Source organism: Magnolia sinica, chromosome 13, assembly GCF_029962835.1.
Source record: "Magnolia sinica isolate HGM2019 chromosome 13, MsV1, whole genome shotgun sequence".
In the NCBI taxonomy this organism is placed as follows: domain Eukaryota; kingdom Viridiplantae; phylum Streptophyta; class Magnoliopsida; order Magnoliales; family Magnoliaceae; genus Magnolia; species Magnolia sinica.
Window position 1 is genome coordinate 67,781,637 of NC_080585.1, and position 25,070 is coordinate 67,806,706.

At 43.8% G+C, this 25,070-nt stretch overlaps 1 protein-coding gene across 17 annotated transcripts; it reads right to left on the reverse strand.

The window, feature by feature from the left end:
- Positions 1-1,024: 1,024 nt before the first annotated feature.
- On the reverse strand, positions 1,025-23,438 carry LOC131223834 (uncharacterized protein At2g29880-like). Of its 17 annotated transcripts, none has more exons than XR_009160721.1 (5): positions 4,922-5,760; positions 4,036-4,822; positions 3,378-3,811; positions 2,387-3,282; positions 1,025-2,243 (listed from the first exon to the last, which is right to left on the reverse strand). XR_009160721.1 is itself a non-coding variant. In XM_058219355.1 (5 exons), the coding sequence occupies exons 3-5, from the start codon at positions 4,058-4,060 to the stop codon at positions 3,181-3,183; spliced, it is 561 nt and encodes a 186-aa protein (XP_058075338.1). In that variant the 5' UTR covers positions 4,061-4,822; positions 7,034-7,104; positions 22,764-23,338; the 3' UTR covers positions 2,250-3,180. The 17 variants fall into 17 exon arrangements, 10 of the variants coding, with proteins under 10 accessions (XP_058075338.1, XP_058075345.1, XP_058075344.1 ...); XR_009160722.1 differs by lacking the exon at positions 1,025-2,243 and having other exon boundaries at positions 2,250-3,282; positions 4,036-4,500; positions 4,594-4,822; XM_058219355.1 differs by lacking the exons at positions 1,025-2,243; positions 4,922-5,760 and adding exons at positions 7,034-7,104; positions 22,764-23,338 and having other exon boundaries at positions 2,250-3,282.
- Between the last annotated feature and the right edge of the window lie 1,632 nt (positions 23,439-25,070).

Here is a 25,070-nt window from a genome sequence, read left to right on the forward strand (position 1 = left end):
ACCCCGTCAAAGCAACTCTTAAACCCAGCAGCTACCGAAAGAATTTTGGGACCCACCAAGGTTACTGTCAAGATGAACCTCAACCAGCGAGTCCAACCACAGCCAATCCGTCGGAGCCGAGTTCAGCCGCTCGTGGAGCTAGCTCAGCGAAGTACTGCCGTCGTTGATTTTACCGCACCGACTGTCCTTCTCAGTCGATAAGACGTACACGCGGGTCCAGTCAAGCGTTAAATACTCGACAGCAATGGATTGAAATCGTGCAATCTTTGGGGCCGACTTGCTCCGAATTTCATACGGACACCCGCGCATCTTAATTGCAGTTGCCGCGATAGCCCCATGAACAGCTATCCGTGTAGGACAGGGACGTGCGTCACGAGAACGACTGTCCACCGTCTCTTCGTGGTGCCCGGCTATGAAAGTTGAGTAGATGAGAAAAGGCAGACTGATTGGACAGTTTTAACGTAATTTTCTGGGAGCCGCTTGCTGCAGAGAAGTCCGGGACAAATTCACTCCTATGGTCTATTTTGAAAGACCACGTTAGAACAAATATCATCCGGGTAAGAAACTTCTGTCAGTGCCATGCGATCCATCTTAATTCCGGCTGTTTTGTTTTGTTGGGTGCAGTATTGCTAGAGCCGGGCACGGGACTACTTGCTCATCCCACTCGGTTTATTCAAATTGACCCGAATGGCTGTGTCGGCTGTGTCGGTTTGGATCGAGTAGCCTTAGGGCCTGTTTGGCCGGGCAGATCCCACGGTATTACGAGGGATGGGATCAAATTTAAGGTAATGATGGTGGTGTCAATGGACTGCTGGGAATCCCTTGGGATAGACCAATCCCGGGACGGAAATGGTCCATCTGTTTGGGTCGTCCATGGGATGTGGGCCATATCCCACGGAATGTACAAATCAGCCTGTTTGGTTAGCCGTGGGATTGCAGCAATCCCTCCCAAATTTACACCCATGCTGTTTGGCCGGGCAGATCCTATCCCAGGATTTCCAGCAGGCGGTTGGGTTAGAAACAATGAGAACGGATTGGCTACTCCCCCTGACACCAGCCCTGTGGCTGGTCGTTGGTGCTCTGTGGGTCCCACCATGATGTACGTGTTTCATACCATCCGTTCAACCATTTTTACTTATCATATTAGGACTTGATACAAAATATGATAGAGATATAAATCTTAGGCCGGCTACACCACAGGACAAAAAATACCGTGGGATATTCACAATTAAAATCCTCCGTAAGGCCCACTGTACTGTTTACTTGACATCCAATCTGTTGATATGGTCAAGAAGACCCAGATGAAGGGTAAAAATAAATATCCCGAAATCCAAACTAATATGGCCCCCAAAACTCTTTTAATGGTCAAAATTCATTCTAGTTGTTTCCTGTAATGTGGTCCACCTGAGATTGAGATGTGCTTCATGTTTTTTTTAATCATATCATAAAATGATATGTAAAAATATATGGACATCATGGATGAAACACATACATCATGGTGGGCCCTACGGAGCACCGACCACCAGCCAATGGCTGGTGTCAGGGGGAGTAGCCAATATGCTCCCACTGCAATGGTCTTATGTGGGTCCCACCCTACTGTCGTAAGGGTTACTCCCTCCAAAAAATGGTTAGAAAACTATACAATCTGCATATATAAAAACCCATACACTTTAAGGTAGATCTGCAATGAAAGATAGATAAAAGAAAAAAACTATACAATCTAAGATAAAGGTAAAGAATGCTAAGCTAAAGAAAGCTAGGAAAACATACAATCAAATTTCCTCCAAAAAAAAAAAAAGAGATCCAAAAAATAACATTCATTATGTTACAAAACCTCTACAGCTAGAATTTAATAATGATAAGCAAGGCGAAGAAAATGACGAGAATGCCAATCAGAAGTACACAGAAACTCTCTCCACAGGATGGGCCAAGATCATTAGTCGTTGTGGACTTGGAAACCCTGCCATGGGTTGACTGATGGATAGACGAAGTTGACGAACGATGGATGTTGACCTCGTCTAACTGTACGGCGACATAAACTGCGTGAGTTTCTGTCGTAGTCCGCAATTGTGCACCAGTCCCCTCGAAGTAACTCTCCCAGCAGGAAACCACTTCCCTCCAATTCTTGAATGCCTGGTGTCTCCTCCGCTGAATCCTTCAACCTCCAGCCTAGCATCGTCCCACGTCAGATAAATGCCAGGTCAATGGCCCACGAGAACAACATAGTATTTCTCCTTTGCCATCTGCATTGACATGTATATTAGTACCATGTTCAAGGTGCGGCAAGTCTGAATGTGCATATACTAAATAAGACAAATTGTCCCATGACAAATAAATCAAAAATACGATCTTACGATTTGAATTTCAAATAACTGATAATACATACCCTTCGTCCATACGATGTGTGTGGCTCTATCTCTCTTAATTTGCTGAGGAACAAGCATGTGGCGGAACATATATAAAATATATTAAACCAGAAAATCAGAGTATTACGACACCTATCAAATTGGTATACATGATATACCAATTTGGTTATCCAAACATCCAAAAAAAAAAAAAAAACAAACATCAAACAAACAATCCCTAGCGTATAAAAAGTTATTACAATCTCATAAAACAACAGATCAACACAACGACGGGTAAGAGCATGTCAGACCGACCCAACTCCATCATTGAGATCATTCTCGCGGAGTGTTCTCTGCAGCCACTCAACGCGCCTCTCGGGTCGAAAACTGACAAAAAACGATCCCAGCTTCTCATCCCGGCTCAACAGTTGCCCAATTTCGATAAATTCTGAGTTGGTCAACCCTTGCACCTCCTCAAGAACATCAAGTACCTTTGTAGTATGATTTACCTCCTTGTCGAGGCCAAATCGTGCATTGCCTTTGCAACGGTATTAAGGGAGATGCCGAGTACATCGTAGGGATGAGGAGGCCGCATACGTTTCTTTGATGCACCCCCATCTCAATTACAGTCAGACTCTGGAGTCCGACTAGAAGTGCCACGGGTTCCGCGTCTTCCCATCGATGGACTATCTGAGGAAAAATTTTCGCCTGGCGAGTCCGCTACGTGGCCCTCAGAGAGGTTAATGGTATTCTTCAGATCATCTTCAGCATCTCTCCAGGACTCATTGAGATCTCGCTGAATTCTAGTGGATGACGTGACCATAGTCATACTTCCTTACGCATATCGTCCAGTTGCTTGATCGGAGCCGACGATGACTGCAAGGTCATCCATTCTTTCAATCCTTTTCCCGCATAGATGTGTAGCACGCGGGTGAGACTGCAACCGTAAAATGTAGTTTTAAGTTAGGAAAAATATATTCGAATGATGGGTTTGTGAATGTCTTATGGATGATGCATTTATATAATTCATACCTTCAGGTAATCCTCCCAAACCTCATCAGGGGCCGTAATGACCATGCGCTCATTATCCCATCCGAACCCACTAGCTGCTAGCATGTCCCTGATCGCAATATATTCACGCTTGTAATACCTCAGACGGTTCTGCACATTCTGCCAGTTGACAGGTAGGTCCGTATGCTTCATGACCTCTTCTGCTATTACTTGGTAGGCTTCATTCTTAAAACCATTATCTACCTTACGTCCCAAAGCGACCTGTTCTAGCAGGACGTTGAAGAGCACTTGATCTATTTCAGCACTCCATTTAATTTTAACCGCTTGAGATAGAGGCTCAGCGAGGGATTTGACTGTCTTCCCACGTGGTGAACTTCGCGTCAGCATCACAGGTGTCCTAAGCGGTGATTGTGTCGGTGTTGAACTATCATTAGACCTTGGGTCTGCCATGTCACCTATGCATGCAGCACATGTCAAGTACACATTAATTACATTCAAAGTCAGTCTTCTTCTGTTGAGAACTTGAGACATTGTTGAGCAAAAAAATGGTGCATCCATGTGCAACACAACTATATTTCTATAGTTAAGTAATAAATATTACGAGGATTTAAGTATTGTTCGGTTTGCAGGTAAAATTGCAAAAGGGAGAAGTAAAAGTAAATTGACTATCTACTCCTACTGCTCTGTTGCGCATCTGCCCACATTCGAGCAGCAATATCATCCCGCACATGATTTCAAGCATCCTTTTCTTGTTGAGTGACGCGTAGCAACCATTGCCTTTCGTCATTTGTTAACACCTCATGAGGTATTGGGTTACTCTCCTCTATAGGAAAAGATCCATCGTCACGAGACTGAAGTACGAATCGTATGAAATTGTGTAGAACGCAATACGCTAAAACAATTTTCACTTGTGTGTGAAACTCATACGGAATGGTTGTCTTCAATATGGGAAATCTATTTTTCAGTACACCAAAACAACGCTCGATTGCATTACGTAATTGTGTATGTCGCTAATTAAACAACTCATTCATATTCGCAGGTGCTCTCACGGTTCGATACTCTTGTAAGTGGTGGCACATGCTGCGGTATGGAGCCATAAAACCGGGTGAATGCGCATATCCAGTGTCGACAACATAGTATTTCCCTACACATTTAAATGAATGTTCTATCAAATGGACACTCGAATATTTTATGAATATGAAATGGATGGGTAATCTAGGAGAGATGTAACCAGTACCATGCGGGACATGTAATGGATCATCTGATTGGGTCAGAGCATTGTGTAGCACCCGCGCATTCGAGACTGAACCCTCCCAACCAGCTAATATGTAAAGGAAATTCATGTCAAATGAATATGCCACGAGTACATTTTGTGAGAGGAATCCTTTTCGATTGCGGAAGCTCACATGATCTGCAGACTGGACCAGAGCCGGTATATGTGTCCCGTCAATTGCACCAACACAGTCCTATATGCATTATGTTAAATTTATTTTAGGGTCGGATTTGTTATTCAGGGTATGAGTATAGCAACGTACATATACATTGATTGTCATTGAAATTGATACCTGAAAGTATGGAGCCCAACTGATATTCGTCTGAATCTCGGGTGGTGTCTTTGAGCTTAGCTGTTTAACAAACTCTGGGTATAATGATACAATGGAATCCAAAACACGGTTAAAGTGAAGGCTAATGGTTTCCCCGGATTGAATAAATCTGTGCCCTATGACCCTATTGTGAACATTATGGCCAACTGTATGAAGGAACATAACCACCTGTTCTTCAAGACTGACATGACGGGTGTCAAGCAAATGTATCTTCTCACAAAGTGTAGTACACAACTCAAAGAAAGCATCTCGACTCATCCCGAGTTGAGCTATACAATCCACTTCTGTCGCCCAAATTATAGAGTTGATGAACCTCGCCCGCTCATCATCTTCGTGTCGCGCCAGCTGTCTGAACATATATACGTGACAGTATTCCCCTACAGCTGATACACAAGCTACCATTGCTTGCATGACAATAGCCATTTCCCTCTCTTCTTCCTTTGCACTGTCCATTCCAGGTCCAAATGTGCACCAACGCTGATGGATTTTATAAGTTTTAAAAAACTTACATCACGACGGGACCACACAATGATAGGGTAGTCTGAATTTTAATATTTGGAGGAGAATGTAGCCGTTCATTTAATGAATGAGTTGGATCTAATGCATGTTCTTCTCTGGCTAAGTCACAATCCTCCCCTTAAAAGTAGGAGTGCCCATTCACAGTAAATAAATGAGAAGGATTTCTATTAAACCATTTATACCACCATGTTTCTCACCTTATAGAATATAAAGATAACAGCTGAGATCGGTTGAATTATGTCCTCAAGTGAAATTCGAACTAAATCTAACCATGTAATAGAGCAAACCTCATATGAATGCCATGAATCACCTCTTCGATCTCTCCTCATATGAATTACCCAGTACATTAAACATTGAAACATAGTTGATACAATGTTCCTGCTTCATCAGACGAGTGTCCACAAACCAGAGGTTAGGATAGCTCAACCAATTTGATTTTGAGACCTTGACGTAAGCGATGGTGTGTTATGTGTTCAAAATTTTAGTCGGTTTAGTTTGAATTAATGTATGCCAGGTTTATAATTAGTGAGTGCCTTTTGTTTCTTCTTTAAAATTTGTGATTTTGAATCTATGACGGTTAGGATGTGTACTGATGGGTCCTGGTAAGGTCCCTATTAAAGATGGCCTAGATCTCAGTGTATTTAACGCCCATAGCCATGTGAAAAGATCTAACTCTTCAATGGGTGGGGCAAGAAACAGTGGGCCATGGAGAGAGAAGAGGGGGCCATGAGCCACACTTTATGTAAAACTAAGACAACACTATATAAAATTCCACCCGAAACATTGAAATTTTTCCATCTAAACTAAGCTGCAAATTGCTGTCCTCATCACAACAATGAGAATGATGTCAAAATGCTCTCAAAATTGCTTAGTTCGCGTGGTATGGAGTATAGATGGCTGTTTCCCCTCTTTTGAATGAATGACCAAACTTTCCACCTGCAAAAGAGTTAAGTGCAAGGCTTGGGATGAGGTGTTGATGTCCTCAGCTAAGTCCCAACCTATCCCATGCACTATGTAAACATGCAATAGAGCAAACCTCTTACATGAGTTATGAAACTTCTCTTGTGTTTTAACTACCAGACTTGCAATGGAACATGCTCCTGGTATGCTGGTTTGTACTGGAAATTGGACACATGACATAGATGACATGCATGTAATTCAAAGTAAATCATATGGACCCACTGTAGATGGGTCTTATGAGAAAATTTGTATTGCCACAATGTCCTAGCTGCCCCTTAGTTGAAATATAAGACAGTTCAAATGTAAAGTGTGTAAATTTCTATTAACCAGAGGATAGGGCATTTAAATCAATTTGATTTCGGTCAATTTAATATGAATTATATGCAGTGAATTGATCAATGATGGGCCCCACCATTAAGATCACCGAGAACAAAAACAAGTCTCCTCCTTAGGTGTGCGAGAATATTGGAATGGATGGGCAACCAACAGTCTAACTCAATGCAAGTGTAGACCATTTCGCAAGCAAATAAGCTTAATATTTTACGTCTAAGACCGAAAAGAATAGCAGGCTTCAAGTTCAGATGCTGTACATACCTGGATATCAACTGAAAATAGCAAGTGTGCGGAGAATTTCTCATTCTAATCAAAGTAGTAGATCCCGTAACCTAAAACTACGGAAATATAACAACAAATTAGGTCTAAACGGACTTTTGAATATCCAACTCCAACACAGAGAAATGAAGCTTTCATACACGATGAAGATGACGAATGACATCTAAACTGCTTATATCATACAACACATCAGACAGAATCACATCACTGATTAAGGAGGTACATGGATGTCCTGATATTTGTTTCGATGTCACCACATGGAGGTCCTTTTTCCTGGACATTATACAGCAAGAGCATTTACTGAAGAGGTGAGCTTAGCACGTGTGCCTATACGGCACATGAATGCATGATCCTAACCATTTACAAAGTAGGTCCTAAATGGCAAGCATACTCTATCATAGAAAATCAGGGCAATCTCCATTTGGTTACATGTAATGGATATGGTTGGAGTAAACAGAAATCCTTTGTGGAAAGGTTTGTTCATGATAGTTGAATTCCAACCAACCACATGAAGAATGGAACATTCAATTTCTGTAGAAAGACCCTTGTCTTAATTAGTGTTTTCCACACAACTTTTTTACCAGCCCCTTATGGAAATATAACAGAAAATTGGGAGTTGGATAATAACATAAATTCATATATAGCAAGGTTGTAACTGTACATTTGAGATGAAGTGCAAGCAACATAAATGATTGAGATGACTCAAAATAATTTGTTGGAATGCACACGATTGAAGTACAACCAGAAAATGCTGTAGCAAATATCCCTAGATATACCAGCACTATTCTCAAATCTTGGCAAGTCAAAATCCCATCTGAGTCCATTTAGTACAGATCCAGGATTCCAAGCATAACCCCATGCATCAGAACTGAACATCATCATGATCCAATGCACCAATCGTATCAACAAAGTTTTCTTCTTTTTTTTTTTTAAATATGCGCTATCAACAATATATTAACAGCACGCAGACCCATATAGAGTTCAACTCTATGGGGTGAAATTTGTTTTGTAACCAATGGAACCTGAGGAGACCCAATCTTCATGAAACAAAGAAAACATACGAGTGCTTAAGCTTTTTAGGAATAAATAGTGGCAAATAGCTCAGTCAACCACCCCCCTCCTCCCACCAAACTAATTAAAAATTCCATTCATGAATCTAACCAAATCCCAGTTCAAAACCTATAAAATCAAACCAAATGAAATGATTAGATTTTGTTAACTTTACACCGCAAAAAGAGATTAGAAAAAGAGAGCGCTCTTATATGTAATTGACAAAGAGCCGACGAATCAGAACATAATACAATTCAAATCCAATCAAACTTGCTTTAGATTCTTTTTTTTATTGTTTTTTTAAGACCTACAGCCTTCTAGCTGTTCCATGCATCATTTCTTGGATCGACTAAAACTCATTTCAAATCCAATCAAAACAAACCAACCACGAGCTAGGTTCTTTAAAATAAAAAACAAAAAAATTCTAAAGAGCAATAGATTCGAAAGGAAAGCGAAGCTCTTTACACCACCATCCAAATAAATTTTTCAAAATTCACAGGAATCCACACATCCAATCAAAACTCCCTTTGGAACCAATCAAATCGGATCAAATAAAGAACATGCCATGGAGAGAATCCAGTCCTTTTAATACTTCAAACAAGAGAGTCAAAAGAAAGAAAGGCAAAGGAATCTGGAAAACAATGGATAGAAAAACAGACATGCAGGGATCTTTCACATAAAATAGAATAAAATACTTCAGAGTTAATCTTTTTTTTTGTTACCTTCTTACTACACCCACTGTCAGTTCCCATCAACCACCTGTTATTCGAGACTCAGGTGACAAGGTGCTATATTAGAAACAACCCACCAGATGTATATATACACACTTCAACATCAACATATTCCAAGAAACAGAGTAAGCTAGGCCATGATTCAAGTTGGCAAGTACATTTGGACCAAATATAAATAACAACTTTACTACCCAATTATATATGTTTTGAGATCGAATAGCTGATACAATGTAATTGTGTAGAAATGCTCATGAATCTGGTAGTGAATCTATATGTCAACATCTAAATCAATTCAATTGAATTCTGCAATATGAGATATTTGAAACTGAAATCGGATGTGAAACTAGGACTATATGTATATAATATGCAAGCTGGATCTCAAATCTGAATATGAGGCTGATATGAAATTAAACATACATACCTATGCAAACTATATCTGAATCTATTTCCATTCTGAAACTGAATCACAACATGTATAGCAACAGAAACTGTTATACAATTAAAATCCTATGTGTGTTGCTGCATGTACAATGGAAGAATTTCTGATTTGTTAGGAAATAACAAAGTTGGTGTGATTCACATCTGTAACAATCTCTCCACTGATTCTGACATCTGAAATCTGAAACTGATTCAGTGTTCTGTTAAATGGTACTGACATTACATTTCGACTTGTTAGTGGTTCCAAATCATATATACGTTCTTGATGTCTCTGGAAAGAACGTCCAGTTGCTGTGATTCATAACCTCTCTCACAATGTAAGGAACGATGAGGGATTCATTCCAAGTTGTGTACCCAGAACTCATGTTTTAGCTACCTGAGATCCCCATCCTTTTCATGTATGACATGAATGTCACTCAATTGCATTATGAGGAGCATAGCTACCCATGACATTTTAACAGGAACTCTAATAAAACAAAACAAAATAAGAAAAAATAAAAAAACATGCATCATACCTGTGTGGCTCACGAAATCTGGATGGTCAATTCATCAGGTATCTATACATTTGTTACAACAATACACAACTTCAAAATATAGCTCTGAGATTTATAATAGAAGATAAGAATGGACAAACAGTTCATTTACTTTGAGGTTTGTAGAGAAATACAGATCAAAGATCTACATAGAGCACCACATGTATATTCAAATAGATGGATCATAGCAAGCAGTAGAATATGTCCAAATCGAAAAGAACACCTCCAACAATAGCTGTCGCACCACATGTACATGGACATCATAAAATAGAGAGGGAGAGATGGATGGAAATAAAACAAAAGAAAACTGAATCAGTATCATAAGTGTTTCATTGTGTGAGACCCGACCCGAGTTCACATGTGTGCATGTGTGTGTGTGAGTATGCATTCCGTCCATCTTTATCCCGCGGTCCTACCGGTCGAATCTCAGCGACCTGTGACCCTTGGATAGTGTTTGCGGTCATCCGTGAGCCCAGTCATGAAGACTCGACTCGGATCGAGTTGAGACCTATACCATTGTGACCGCATTGTCACCGTGGTTCCAACGGCGCGTCTTGTGCATCCATCTGATGTGTAGATCGTAAGTTGGGTGCATTTCATTTTCTAAGCCCTTGATCATGATCATGCGGCCCACCTAGGGGTGGTGTGCATGAATTTCTAGGTAGGTCCCATCTCTTGGAACTATTTCCAACACACACTACACACACACACACACTGCCTAGGCCCTATCCCTACACCACCCATCTCTAAAACACCACCCACTAACCTAAAAAGTCTACTAATCCTACAACATTGTTTCTAACTCCCTATTACCATGATTTCTCTTCTCTATCCCAGGTAAGAAACTCATGATTACTTAGCTTAAAAGAGATTTTTCTCTCTTTCCCTCTCATTTCTCTCTCTCTTCTCTTCTTCCCTAGCAACATTCCTCCAAAAAAATTTAAATTCTCCAGCCCCTTCTCCTCCTTTTTCCTCTTAATCCATCAATTAAAAACTCATCTCATCCATCTATCTTGGTTCCTTGGAGCATTTGGAGCTTGGTGATCCAAGTTTTGGTGAAGATATTTAGGTGAGTGCTTCTTTATTCCATGCAATATTCCTTCCATAGTGTAGATCTTTTTCTTCTTTCATTCAAAAGTATAGGACCCACCAATCAATGGTGGAGATCCTACACAATTCCTTGGATGTGGCCAAATGGTCCATCTTATGCATGTATGTCCCATGCATGGGGTTTCCTCTTGATTGACCCCATCATGGAGGGTTCTCCACATTCCATAACTTGATGGGTCATCTAGACCCTTGCATCATGGTTGAGATGGTATCTCATCCATTCATCTCAAGTGTAGATTATGCATGATGAAGATCCATGGTAAAATATAGATGGAAATGCAATGTATGGGTGTGATTGTGTTGGGGAAGGCTCAATAGTGACAGAGCCTTCTCCCAATGGCCGGAATATTTTTATTTCTCTTATTCTACCTTTCCTATGATTGCTGATGATGTGTGTGGTCCACTTGGTGGGCCTAGACAGTCCAAGAAAAGTCCAGCTAGGGTGGGACATCCATGCCCACCTACACTATGGTTGGGTGTCCCATTTGCTGACCTTTATTGATGCATGCAAGTGTGGTAACCTTGGGATTTATTTTGGACATTTGTGGGGCCCACTAGGGAGGGCCATAGCACCTAGTTCTTGGAGTATTCCCCTTTTTATTTAGCTTATATAATTAATTTTACCCAAGTACATGTTGCTGTCCAGAATTTTTTGGATAGTTTCTGGTTGATTTTGGACCAGATTTTGGGACTGTTTGGGGGACTATTCATAACCACCAAATATAATTTTCTAAAAGGTGGGGATCTCATCTTGATGTCTCCCAAATTTCAGCCCAATCTGACATTCATAGGGGTCCCAAAAGTGTGGTCCAAGTGAGGTGGACAGTCTGAATTTTCTGCACTGTTCCAGCAGCAATCCACCCTGGACAGGTTAGAATTTCAAAATTTATTAAAATAGTTTTGGGTGTGAAAAAATTATAAAAATTTACATAAAGGTGGACTACCCATTTTAGGACCCATGTACAAAATTTTGAGGCCAATGGACACCTGTACACACCATAGTGATGGCTGGACCGGCCCATTATAACATGGCGTCCAGATCAGTCCGATTTTCAGGACAGATGGATTTCTTTAAATGAATTAAAATATTTACAGATGTCCAAAAATTTTAAAATTTTTTGAGGGTGTGTCCCACCTATGATAGTGTCACTCTGTAAATTTTCAGCTCCAACGGACCTCATTTTGGCGTCCAAAAGAATAGGCAAAGATAGTTGGACTGCCAGATTTTCTGCTGTACAGTCCAGCAATATGCCTTAATAAAACCATAATTCAAAAATATTTCCTCTGATGGTGGGCCACCTTTTTGGGTTACCTATCATTGTATGCATGATGAGGGACCTTGGCCCTCAATTTCCAGAGTTTTAGAGGCCCTGGACCCACTCCAATGGAGTGCCCAAATTTAAGACAGCAACATGTTATAATTATGCTTGGCCTTTGGGCTGAAATTTTGAGGAGTGAGGCCCACCACATTGTGAAGATCTTAGAGGGAATAATTTATACCTTTGGTTCCTTAAATGCTGGGCTTAATAAATGTACTTTTGAGGCCCACCTCAGTTGAATTTTAATTTGGGTCCGTGAATGTAGCTAGTTGTTGAACTCTTTAGGCCCAATTGAGCTGGGACTTTTCAGATAGGCCCATTGAACTCACGGGCCATTTTTACCATAATATTGTGTTGGGTTAGTGGGTCGGATTACACAAGTAGATGGGCCCTTGGTTGCCCACCAAATCAACTTTAATACTTGGGCCGGGTTGTAGGCCCAACTTACTTGACTAAGAGCATGACATTTGCCCATGTGGTTTGAGCAATGGGTTGCCCACTAAGCCACCACAATATATGGCATTAGTGGCCTTTATGTTGGGCCCTAACCTTTTCCCTATGGGCCCATAGTAGTATATATGGGTTAGGCTATGTGTGTTTCCCTTGGACCTATGTTGTAGATAGGCCTTGGGCCGCCTTTCTGAAGCCCAACATGAGTATTTGTGATATGATTATGGCTGCCCGTTTCTTATTCTCAGATGTACTTGCTGTGATCTTGGGTATGCTCACATTGGAAGTGATTATACTGGTATGAAAATCCTCCTTGTAAGATCCCAGGATCGGAACCTACCTCAGGAGCCGAGAATGGGGTAATACGGAGGTTGTTGCTGCCAGAACCGGCCATCGGGTTCCTTGTGAGTCCGGTTACCAAGTCTGGGGCGTGACAGGAGTTGGTATCAGAGCATAGCAGGTAATTCTGGAATGACTAAGGATGTCATCGCAGGTCTGCTAAGAACTTGGGACAAGTAGTGTCCCGAGATCCTTCCTTTCGCTCCATATTGAGCCTGTAATTGTCTTGATTCCTTGCATCATCATTATTTTGTAGACAATACTGCGTGGACGTGGCTCCCGTGGTCGTGGCACCCGTGGTCGTGGTGCCCGTGAACGAGGCACCCGAGTTACCCCTTCTACTCGAGCACATCCTGCTCCCATAGTTGAGGATCTGATTCCTGAGGTCCCGATCCGGCCTGTTCCTCCAGTTGAGCTCGTAGTGCCCATACCTCCAGTTGCTCTGGTTCCCCCACCTATTCCCCCTACTCAGCCTGCTGCTCCAGTTACTGAGGCTCCTGCTCCTCCGGCCGCACCCGTGCCTCCGCCTGAGGCGAGTGCCGCCCCTGCCTTTCTGACAGTACCTATAGGAGCCGAGCATTTTCAGCAGTTGATGCAGCTTGTTGTCACCGCATTGCAGACCTGTCAGCCAGCTACCACTGAGGTTTCTGGGCAGTCTGACTTACCGCAAGCTAGTGCGATAGCTCGAGAGTTCCGGCAGCATGATCCCCCGAGGTTCAGTGGTGACCCTGACCCTTCTGCCGCCGAGGCTTGGCGCACTGAGGTTGCGAGGATTTTTGACACTATTCAGTGTCCTGCGGGTCAGAGAGTATCCCTTGCGACCTATCTTCTTCAGGGTGAGGCCCGTCATTGGTGGTCATCTGTATCTAGGATGGTCGGACCTCAGTTTGTTTGGTCATGGGAGGAGTTCGTGGTCCGTTTCGACCAGAAGTTCTTCCTTGAGCATGTTCAGATCCAGTGGGCGATCGAGTTTGAGACCCTAGTGCAGGGTGATATGACCGTATCTCAGTATGAGGCCCGTTTCTTGGCCTTGTCTAGATTTGCTCCTCATCTCACCAGTGATGAGAAGATGAGGGCTCGTCGTTTTGTGGCTGGTTTGCGTCCTGCCCTTCGCAGTCGTGTGGTAGGGCATTGTTTGGAGACGTTTGACCAGGTCGTTCATCGGGCACTGGTTTATGAGGAGGACTGGGCTATGACCCAGAGGTCGAGAGAGCAGAGTTCCGGTGGAGACCGGAAGAGGAGGGCACTAGCCAGCAGCTCCAAGTAGCTCCGTCAGCAGAGGAGGAGGGGCAAATCAGGATTTTGGCAGCCCGCGGTTCAGTTAGTAGCTTCTTCATCATCATCAGCACCGCCAGCCACTTCATCTTCTGGCCCCTTTTCTGGTGTATGCTTCAGCTGTGGACAGGTCGGGCATCGGAGGCGTGAGTGCCCTCTCCCCATTCAGCAGCAGAGGCCATCGTAATTGCCTCCTCCTCATCCTCCTCAGCAGCAGCAGAGAGCTCAGCTTCCACCCGCCGCTCCTAGGGCTCCTCCTCAGCAGCAGAGGCAGCCAGGCAGACCTCCTCAGCAGTGACAGTAGCAGCAGCAGAGACAGCAGCAGCCGCAACACCAGCAGAGGGGATATCCATATGCTCGATCCCTCGGTCCAGTGTGTATTGCAGCCCATCAGGCATAGACTCAGGACCCTCAGTCTTCCGGGTTGCTTCCCCTACCAGCTCAGGGCCGCTTCTATTCTGCACAGCAGGTGCCAGGCCAGGACCTGCAGTCATCGACCGGTGGAGTAGTCGAGGGTATTCTTCTTGTTTTTTCCTGCATTGCTCATGTTTTATTTGATTCTGGTGCCTCCCATTCTTTTGTGGCTGAGCAGTTTTGCTGATTGACCGGTATTCCATCGGAGTCTGTGTCTGAGGCTTTGACCCTTTCGACTCTTATGGAGAAGTCTATAATATTGACCCTTCGCTGTCCTTCTTGCCCGATGTTAGTGGGCGAGATGTTCCTTTCTACCGATCTGTTCGTGATGCCGATGTCAGGTTTTGATGTGATTCTGGGTATGGACTGGCTTGCGGAGTATGGTGCTGTCTTAGACTGTGCCGTGAGGACGGTTACGTTTTACATTCCAGGCTTGCCAGTGTTCCAGTTCGTCGTCGAGCCCAGAGAAGAGCAAGTATCTAGTTTCTTGGCCTCGATCATTGAGGATTCTGTGGCAGAGAGTATTGAGCTACTGCCAGTTGTTTGTGAGTACCCGGATGTGTTTCAAGAGATTCTGGGTTTGCCTCCACGTCGGCAGGTGGAGTTCCAGATTGATTTGATGCCCGGTACTGCGCCCATCTCGAAGGCCCCCTACCGGATGGCACCGTTGGAGTTGAGGGAACTGCAGGAGCAGTTGGATGAGCTTTAGGAGTTAGGTTTTATTCATCCTAGTAGTTCACCTTGGGGAGCCCCGGTATTGTTTGTGAAGAAGAAGGATGGTTCGTTGCGACTCAGTGTAGATTATCGTGAGCTCAACAGAGTCACCATCAAGAACCGATACCCACTTCCCCGTATTGATGACTTGTTCGATCAGTTGCAGGGTGCACAGTATTTTTCCAAGATAGACTTGCGTTCTGGTTACCATCAGATTCGAGTCCGAGAGGAGGACATTCCGAAGACAGCTTTCCGGACACGTTATGGTCACTTCGAGTTCCTGGTCATGTCATTTGGACTGACCAACACACCCGCTATATTCATGTAGCTGATGAATGAGGTTTTTCGGCCATTCCTTGATCAGTTCGTGGTGGTATTCATTAATGATATTCTTATATATTCGAGGACTTGAGAGGACCATGCTGAGCACCTGCGGATTGTGCTTGAGACCCTCCGTGCCCACCAGCTGTATGCGAAGCTGGAGAAGTGTGAGTTTTGGCAAGAGGAGATGAAGTTCCTCGGTTACGTGGTGACGAGGGAGGGTGTCGCTGTGGACCCCTCGAAGGTTAATGCAGTGCGTCGGTGGGGCCAGCCCACGAACGCGTCCGAGATTCGCAGCTTCCTTGGTCTAGCGGGATATTACCGGCGGTTTATCGAGAGTTTCTCCTGTATTACAGCACCGCTGACCCGGTTGACGCGGAAGGGCGTCGAGTTCGTCTGGAGTGACGCTTACGAGAAGGCATTTATAGAGTTGAAGGACAGCCTCACGTCCGCTCTTGTTCTCACTATTCCTGATGGGAGTGAGGGTTTTGTTGTTTTTACTGATGCCTCCAGAGTTGGCTTGGGTGCTGTACTGATGCAGCATGGGAAGCCAGTGGCGTATGCCTCGCGCCAGCTCAAGGTTCATGAGCTGAACTACCCCACTCATGATTTGAAGCTCGCAGCAGTTGTCTTCGTACTGAAGGTGTGGAGGCATTATCTATATGGGGCTAGGTTCGAGCTCTTCTCGGATCATAAGAGCTTAAAGTATCTATTTTCGCAGTCCGAGTTGAACCTGCGATAGAGGCGATGGATGGAGTTGCTGAAGGACTATGATTTTGACCTTCAGTACCACCCAGGCAATGCAAATGTGGTGGCTGACACGCTCAGCCGTCAGCCACGAGGCCTGGTGGCACAGATGATGGTGCGTGAGTGGCAGATGCTCGAGGATGTATCAGAGTTTGACTTTGAGTTCGGTCTGCAGTCTTCCATTGTTCAGCTTTCGAGCTTGTCGATTCAACCCTCTTTAGTGGCCAGGGTGATCGAGGCTCAGCAGACGGGCGAGTCACTTCAGGAGTACCGAGCAGAGGCCACATCCATGGAGCAGTCAGACTGGCAGATTGGTTCCGATGGTGGATTATGCTTTAGAGGCCGATTGTGTGTCCCAGACGTTCCAGAGTTGCGTCGGGATTTGATGACCGAGGCACACCGATCGAGACTTACTCTCTACCCGGGCTTCACGAAGATGAATCGTGATATGAGGAGGCAGTACTTCTGGCAGGGGATGAAGCGCCAGATTACGAGTTTTGTGGCCGAGTGTGACATATGCCAATGTGTCAAGGCCGATCATCAGAGACCCCCTGGTCCCTTGCAGCCGTTGAGCATTCCAGAGTGGAAGTGGGAGCATGTATCGATGGACTTCATAGCAGGTTTGCCGAGGACTCAGCGCAGTCACGATACCATCTGGGTTATCGTTGATCGTCTGATGAAGTCGGCTCATTTCATTCCAGTACGTGCTTCCTGGTCTATGGACCGGCTAGCAAAGATATTCATTGAGGAGATAGTGAGACTGCACGGCATCCCAGTTTTGATCGTTTCAGACCGAGACTCCAGATTTACGTCTCAGTTTTGGAGGAGTTTTCAACAGGCATTGGGGGTCACTTTGCATCTCAGCACCGCTTATCATCCACAGACAGATGGGCAGACCGAAAGGGTCAACCAGATCCTTGAGGATATGATCAGGGCTTGTGTGATCGACTTTGCGGGCAGTTGGGATGATCATATGCGCCTCGCCGAGTTCACGTACAACAACAGTTATCAGGCGACTATCGGCATGGCTCCTTTTGAGGCACTTTATGGCAGACCGTGCAGATCTCCTAGTTGTTGGACCGAGGTTGGAGTGCGTCGTCTCTTAGGTCCCGAGCTTGTGCAGCAGACGTCAGAGGTTATTGATGTTATTAGGCAGAGGATGCGCACAGCTCAGAGCCAGCAGAAGAGTTTTGCTGATCGTCGGCGTCGACCCCTCGAGTTCACAGTCGGGGACATGGTGTATCTCAAGGTCTCGCCTATGAAGGGCGTGGTTCGCTTTGGTGTGAAGGGCAAGCTTGCCCCGAGATTCATTGGACCTTTTGAGATTACCGAACACATAGGCGCTGTGGCCTATAGGCTTGCCTTACCTCCTGAGTTGTCTGCGATCCATGATGTGTTCCATAATTCTATGTTGCGGAGATGTGGATCGGACACTATTCCTATGATTGATTGATAGCCACTTGAGGTTCGTGAGGATGCTTCTTATATTGAGCAGCCGATTCGTATCCTTGATCGGAAGGAGCAGGTCCTCAGGACCAAGGTCATTCCCTTAGTAAAGGTGCAATGGGCTCATCATTCAGAGCCGAGGCGTCTTGGGAACGTGAGGCCCAGATTAGAGAACGTTATCCCCATTTGTTTGATGATTGTTTGTATTGCCTTCCTTATATGATGATTGCTATATGATGGTGGTGTTTTATTTTTTATTTTGTCTAAGATTGTTTAATTTCGAGGACGGAATTTCTTTGTTGGTGGGGAGGGTTGTGAGACCCGACCTGAGTTCGCATGTGTGCATGTGTGTGTGTGAGTATGCATTCCGTCCATCTTTATCCCGCGGTCCTACCGGTCGAATCTCGGTGACCCGTGACCCTTGGATAGTGTTTGCGGTCATCTGTGAGACCAGTCATGAAGACTCGACTCGGATCGAGTTGAGACCTATACCATTGTGACTGCATTGTCCCCGCGGTTCCAACGACGTGTCTTGTGCATCCATCCGATGTGTAGATCGTAAGTTGGGTGCATTTCATTTTCTAAGCCCTTGATCATGATCATGCAGCCCACCTAGGGGTGGTGTGCATGAATTTCTAGGTAGGTCTCATCTCTTGGAACTATTTCCAACACACACTACACACACACACTACCTAGGCCCTATCCCTACACCACCCATCTCTAAAACACCACCCACTAACCTAAAAAGTCTACTAACCCTACAATATTGTTTCTAACTCCCTATTACCATGATTTCTCTTCTCTATCCTAGGTAAGAAACTCATGATTACTTAGCTTAAAAGAGATTTTTCTCTCTTTCCCTCTCATTTCTCTCTCTCTTCTCTTCTCTTCTTCCCTAGCAACATTCCCCCAAAAAATTCCAAATTCTCCAGCCCCTTCTCCTCCTTTTTTCTCTTAATCCATCTATTAAAAACTCATCTCATCCATCTATCTTAGTTCCTTGGAGCATTTGGAGCTTGGTGATCCAAGTTTTGGTGAAGATATTTAGGTGGATGCTTCTTTATTCCAAGCAATATCCCTTCCATAGTGTAGATCTTCTTCTTCTTTCATTCGGAAAGTATAAGACCCACCAATCAATGGTGGAGATCCTACACAAATCCTTGGATGTGGCCAAATGGTCCATCTTATGCATGCATGTCCCATGCATGGGGTTTCCTCTTGATTGACCCCATCGTGGAGGGTTCTCCACATTCCATAACTTGATGGGTCATCTAGACCCTTGCATCATGGTTGAGATGGTATCTCATCCATTCATCTCAAGTGTAGATTATGCATGATGAAGATCCATGGTGAAATATAGATGGAAATGCAATGTATGGGTGTGATTGTGTTGGGGAAGGCTCAATAGTGACAGAGCCTTCTCCCAATAGCTGGAATGTTTTTATTTCTCTTATTCTACCTTTCCTATGATTGCTGATGATGTGTGTGGTCCACTTGGTGGGCCTGGACAGTCCAAGAAAAGTCCAGCTAGGGTGGGACATCCATACCCACCTACACTATGGTTGGGTGTCCCATTTGCTGACCTTTATTGATGCATGCAAGTGTGGTAACCTTGGGATTATTTTATACATTTGTGGGGCCCACTAGGGAGGGCCATAGCACCTAGTTCTTGGAGTATTCCCCTTTTTATTTAGCTTATATAATTAATTTTACCCAAGTACATGTTGCTGTCCAGAATTTTCTAGACAGTTTCTAGTTGATTTTGGATCAGATTTTGGGACTGTTTGGGGGGCTATTCATAACCACCAAATATAATTTTCTAGAAGGTGGGGATCTCATCTTGATGTCTCCCAAATTTCAGCCCAATCTAAAATTCATAGGGGTCCCAAAGGTGTTGTCCAAGTGAGGTGGACAGTCTGGATTTTCTGCACTGTTCCAGCAGCAATCCACCCTGGACAGGTTAGAATTTCAAAATTTATTAAAATAGTTTTGGGTGTGCAAAAATTATAAAAATTTACATAAAGGTGGACTACCCATGGTAGGACCCACGTACAAAATTTTGAGGCCAATGAACACCTGTACACACCATAGTGATGGCTGGACCAGCCCATTATAACATAGCGTCCAGATCAGTCCGATTTTCAGGACAGATGGATTTCTTTAAATGAATTAAAATATTTATAGATGTCCAAAAATTTTAAAATTTTGTGGGGGTGTGTCCCACCTATGGTAGTGTCACTCTGTAAAATTTCAGCTCCAACGGACCTCATTTGGGTGTCCAAAAGAATGGGCAAAGATAGTTGGACTGCCAGATTTTCTGCTGTATAGTCTAGCAATATGCCTTAATAAAACCATAATTCAAAAATATTTCCTCTGATGGTGGGCCACCTTTTTGGGTTACCTCTCATTGTATGCATGATGAGGGACCTTGGCCCTCAATTTCCAGAGTTTTAGAGGCCCTGGACCCACTCCAATGGAGTGCCCAAATTTAAGACAGCAACATGTTATAATTATGCTTGGCCTTTGGGCTGAAATTTTGAGTGAGGCCCACCACATTGTGAAGATCTTAGAGGGAATAATTTATACCTTTGGTTCCTTAAATGTTGGGCTTAATAAATGTACTTTTGAGGCCCACCTCAGTTAAATTTTAATTTGGGTCCGTGAATGTAGCTAGTTGTTGAACTCTTTAGGCCCAATTGGGCTGGGACTTTTCAGATAGGCCCATTGAACTCATGGGCCATTTTTACCATAATATTGTGTTGGGTTAGTGGGCCGGATTACACAAGTAGATGGGCCCTTGGTTGCCCACCAAATCAACTTTAATACTTGGGCCGGGTTGTAGGCCCAACTTACTTGACTAAGAGCATGACATTTGCCCATGTGGTTTGAGCAATGGGTTGCCCACTAGGCCACCACAATAAATGAGATTAGTGGCCTTTATGTTGGGCCCTAACCTTTCCCCTATGGGCCCATAATGGTATATATGGGTTGGGCTATGTGTGTTTCCCTTGGACCCATGTTGTAGATAGGCCTTGGGCCGCCTTTCTGAAGCCCAACATGAGTATTTGTGATATGATTATGGTTGCCCATTTCTTATTTCTGATGTTGCGTGGGCCTTGGGCCTTGATCCATAATCAATTAGAGATGGGCTAACTATTGGGGACCAATTGTGGTTGGATGTCCACATTGATGGCCCTAAGGTCGGCCCATGGGCTTCTTTAGGTGGTTAAAGGCCCACCATAAACCCTTGCTAGGCCCGTTTCATCTATTTAGGCCTATACCATTAGTCTCGTGGTCCTTAGTCTAGGTCCTTAGTCTCGTGGGCTACCCCAGGTATATGGGTCCCCACTCGAGATTGTATTCCTTATGAGGAATTGGTTAAGTACCTAGACCCTTCATTGTTAAGTAGAGAGTTCATCTTCACCTCATCGGCACCCCTATTCATATTTATGGCTCACTCCCATACGCATCATATGCATGATTGGTTGAGGTATGATTGGCCATGGCTGTGTCATTATGTAGGACATGTTGTTATCTTCTCAAGAGATGGATACTTGGAATTGATGCATGTGTGATTGTGTGATTCATGCATCTGGCATTGCATATCTTATGGATATCCGCCCTTACTTCATCAGGGCCTTGCCTCCACAGGGGTATTCGTGGATGGCCGTATGTGTGGACACCGAAAATATTAGTTGAGCATACCGGGTGCATAGGATGCCCATGGGTGAGATTCTCAAAACTTCCATGGTACCAAGGATCTGCTCCAACGCCGTGACCGGGTGGAATACATGAGCGCATGAGGGCCTTATACCGTTAGGCCGCGACTTCCACTGTCATGTAGTCGGTTGGATAGGGGTGTAGCCTTACCTGCCTGGTGTGAGGAGGCATTGCTAGGCTGAGTCTGACCAGCTCGTAAATGGGTCCGCTACCTTCAGGCCTTGTTGGTGATTGGCTGTCCACAGGCGGGTAGTGAGGTCTCTTACGCTCGTTTAACTGTGCGGGGTCTGCAGAGCGGTAGTCATTCAGCAGTGTAATGGACTCCGGTGATTTTCTTATGATTGGAAACCTACTTGACATATGGTTTGGATATGAGCACTGACATTACTTGCATCGCATTAGCATTGGCTGTACAAGCCCCCCCTTCATACATTGCCTTGGTATGGCACCCATTACTTATTACATCGCATTCATGTGAAGCCTTGGTAAGATTAGTGATATGTTCATTGATCATGCTTCTTTCCTTATACCTCCCGCTATTCTTCTGTACACCATTGTCACACACTTACACCACCCTCTAAGCTTCTATAAGCTTATGCACGATTGATGCGTGCAGGAGACTTTAGGTAGGCGCCGTAGCAGTAGAGCTTGGAGTAGAGTTGAGCAGTGAGGACTCCAGTGTTGCTGATCTCTCTCTCTCTTCCTTTTATTCTCATGTATGTCCTTTTGGACCTTTTGGATGATTGTAAAAGTTCAAATTTTTAGTGGATTTTGTGATGTGTGCCTTTGTTATTCTCAGATGTACTTACTGTGATCTTGGGTATGCTCACATTGAAAGTGATTATACTATTATGAAAATCCTCCTTGTAGGATCCCAGGATCGGAACCTACCTCAGGAGCCGAGAATGGGGTACTACGGAGGCTGTTGCGGCCATAACCGGCCATCGGGTTCCTTGTGAGTCCGGTTACCGAGTCTGGGGCGTGACACATTGCCTAATGGATTACAGCAATGACAATAGAAATACGAAAATCATATCACAAATACATTTAAGATGCCCAAGAAATACAATCAAAATTGCCTGATTTCATCTCTATCATAACCCACCTCAGGGCATGAATCTGTAGAATCACGCCGAAAAATACCAAGCCATCAAACAATCCAAGAGAGACTATTTTGGACAGAGAAAGATAATGACAACCCCAGATCGCAAAACCCCCAAATTATGGCTTTTAATTCATTATAGGAATCAACTTGCAGGGAGCAAAAAATCCCGTAGAGGAAGGCGTTAATATTTTCAAATCCACCAAATAAGACACGCAGGTAGCAAAACCCCTAAATGGAAAGTATAAAACCATAATGGAATGAACATGTAAGGAGGAAAACAACTAGAGTAATGCATTAACACTGAAATTCGGCAGCAGAACATGCAAGTAGCAAAACCCCTAAATGGGAAGCTTCAATCTATAACAACATGCAGACATGCAGGGACCAAAAACCCCTAGAGGAAGGCATCAACAGTGAAATCCGCCAACAACCTCCTCCAAAAGACATTAAAATCCGAAACCGGAGATGACAACGTGCACGAGGCAGAAGCCCCAAATTATAGGAGAAATTGAGGGCTACACCATACATGTATGAAGAAATCCCCAATCAGGAAAGCATGAGGGGTCTATTAACGCATGAATTTCAAATGCTAAGATGAAAGAAGCATAGATAGAGGCATGCATACAGAGGGAGATGAACGCAGACCTTCCTTGCGCAATCCCTCAGATGAAACTCACAGGGACGAAGACTCTACGGAAGGCAGGTATTTGTATGCTTACTGGATTTGCGTGCGAATCATGATCTCCTACCATCTCCAGCGACTTCCTGACCGCTGCCATCGCTCGATCTCGTCGGTTCGTACGCGGGATGGGAGAGGCTTCCATGGGATGGGCTCGAGGTCGCAGTGCGGGATGACAGGCAATACCGAGAGCGATTTCGCAATCCCTCATTTCATCCACCAACATATACGTTCGCCGTGGGATATATGTTGCCCCAAACAACATCGTGGGATGGACGGTGGGATTAAGGCATTCCCATCCCTTGTAATACAGTGGGATCTGCCCGGCCAAACAGGCCCTTAGCTGGATCCAAAAGCATATCGAGTCGAGTTCAAGTTACATAACTCAACCTAACTCAGAACCAAAATTCTATCAGGTCACACTCAACCCAAACCGGACTTGACTCGGGTTGTTAAAAATAAATAAATAAATAAATAAAGTTTAAAAAAAAACTAATTTAATCTTCTTCTCTCTACCCTACCCCTATCCGCCGTACGTCCACACCCGATCGGACCTATCCAATCTGAAAACCCATCCGCCAGCAACCTGTTGAGTGTGAAATATTGCATATTCCCCCTATTTATACCTTGGTTTTATAAACATGATAGTGTTTAATCAATTTAATTATGCATGTTTTCATGTGTGATGTGATTTCGAGAACTTAAGGTGAAATTGATGTCAAAATGAAGATTTATGGTCAAAAGATTACTAAATGAAGATTTGAAGATTTGGAAGTCATTAATGAAGAATTCACATGCCAAAGATCCAAAAAAACTAAGTGAGGAATGAAGATAATAAAAAATTTAAAGTGAAAAAAATGAATCCTGAAATTATCTTAAAAACAAACATATTCCTGAAATTGTCCTAAAAAAGCTTATTCTGAAACTTCAAGTCCTTTTAAGAAACTGCGCCAAGTGAAATCTATTTTGAAAAACTGCGCAGAGTGAAATATATTTTAAAAAATTGGGCAGAGAGCGTAAATTTGAGGTAGTTTCTAGATTTTTCCAACTTGATGCTAAAGTTGGAGTTCCACAACTATAAATAAGACTCCTGAGAATGCTCTAAAGCATATTTTAGTATTTGGAAAGGTATCAAGGAGCATACACAAGGGTGGAGCAGCTGCCAAAGAGTTTTTCTTCTTCTCTAATTTATTTTTCATGCTTTGTGTAACATCTTGAAAAAATCTATACAAAGGCCTGAGTACCACCTCAGGCAGAAATCTCTAAGGACCGTATTCTGTAGAAATTAGTCGAAGATTAATTAAGTACTAAACCAAATTAATTGGTGGATTTAGCTCGAACCACCATTTACACAAATGGCAAGACCCAAAACCACTAATATTACTGACTCAACACTATATAAAAACCTAGGAGAAACCCTAAGAGCCTGTCGCTCTAGGGAGCACATTAAAACTCCGTATCGGACCTGGACCGCACGTCAAAATTCTGATGACCGTGAAACTATAGGGTTACATTTGCCTTACTGGGCTTGACAACCATCGTGAGAATCGAGCCCAGATAGTGTCCATAAACGTTCAATTTGAATGCTGAGCGAAGTGTGTGAGAAATGCGAATATCCTTAGAAAAGG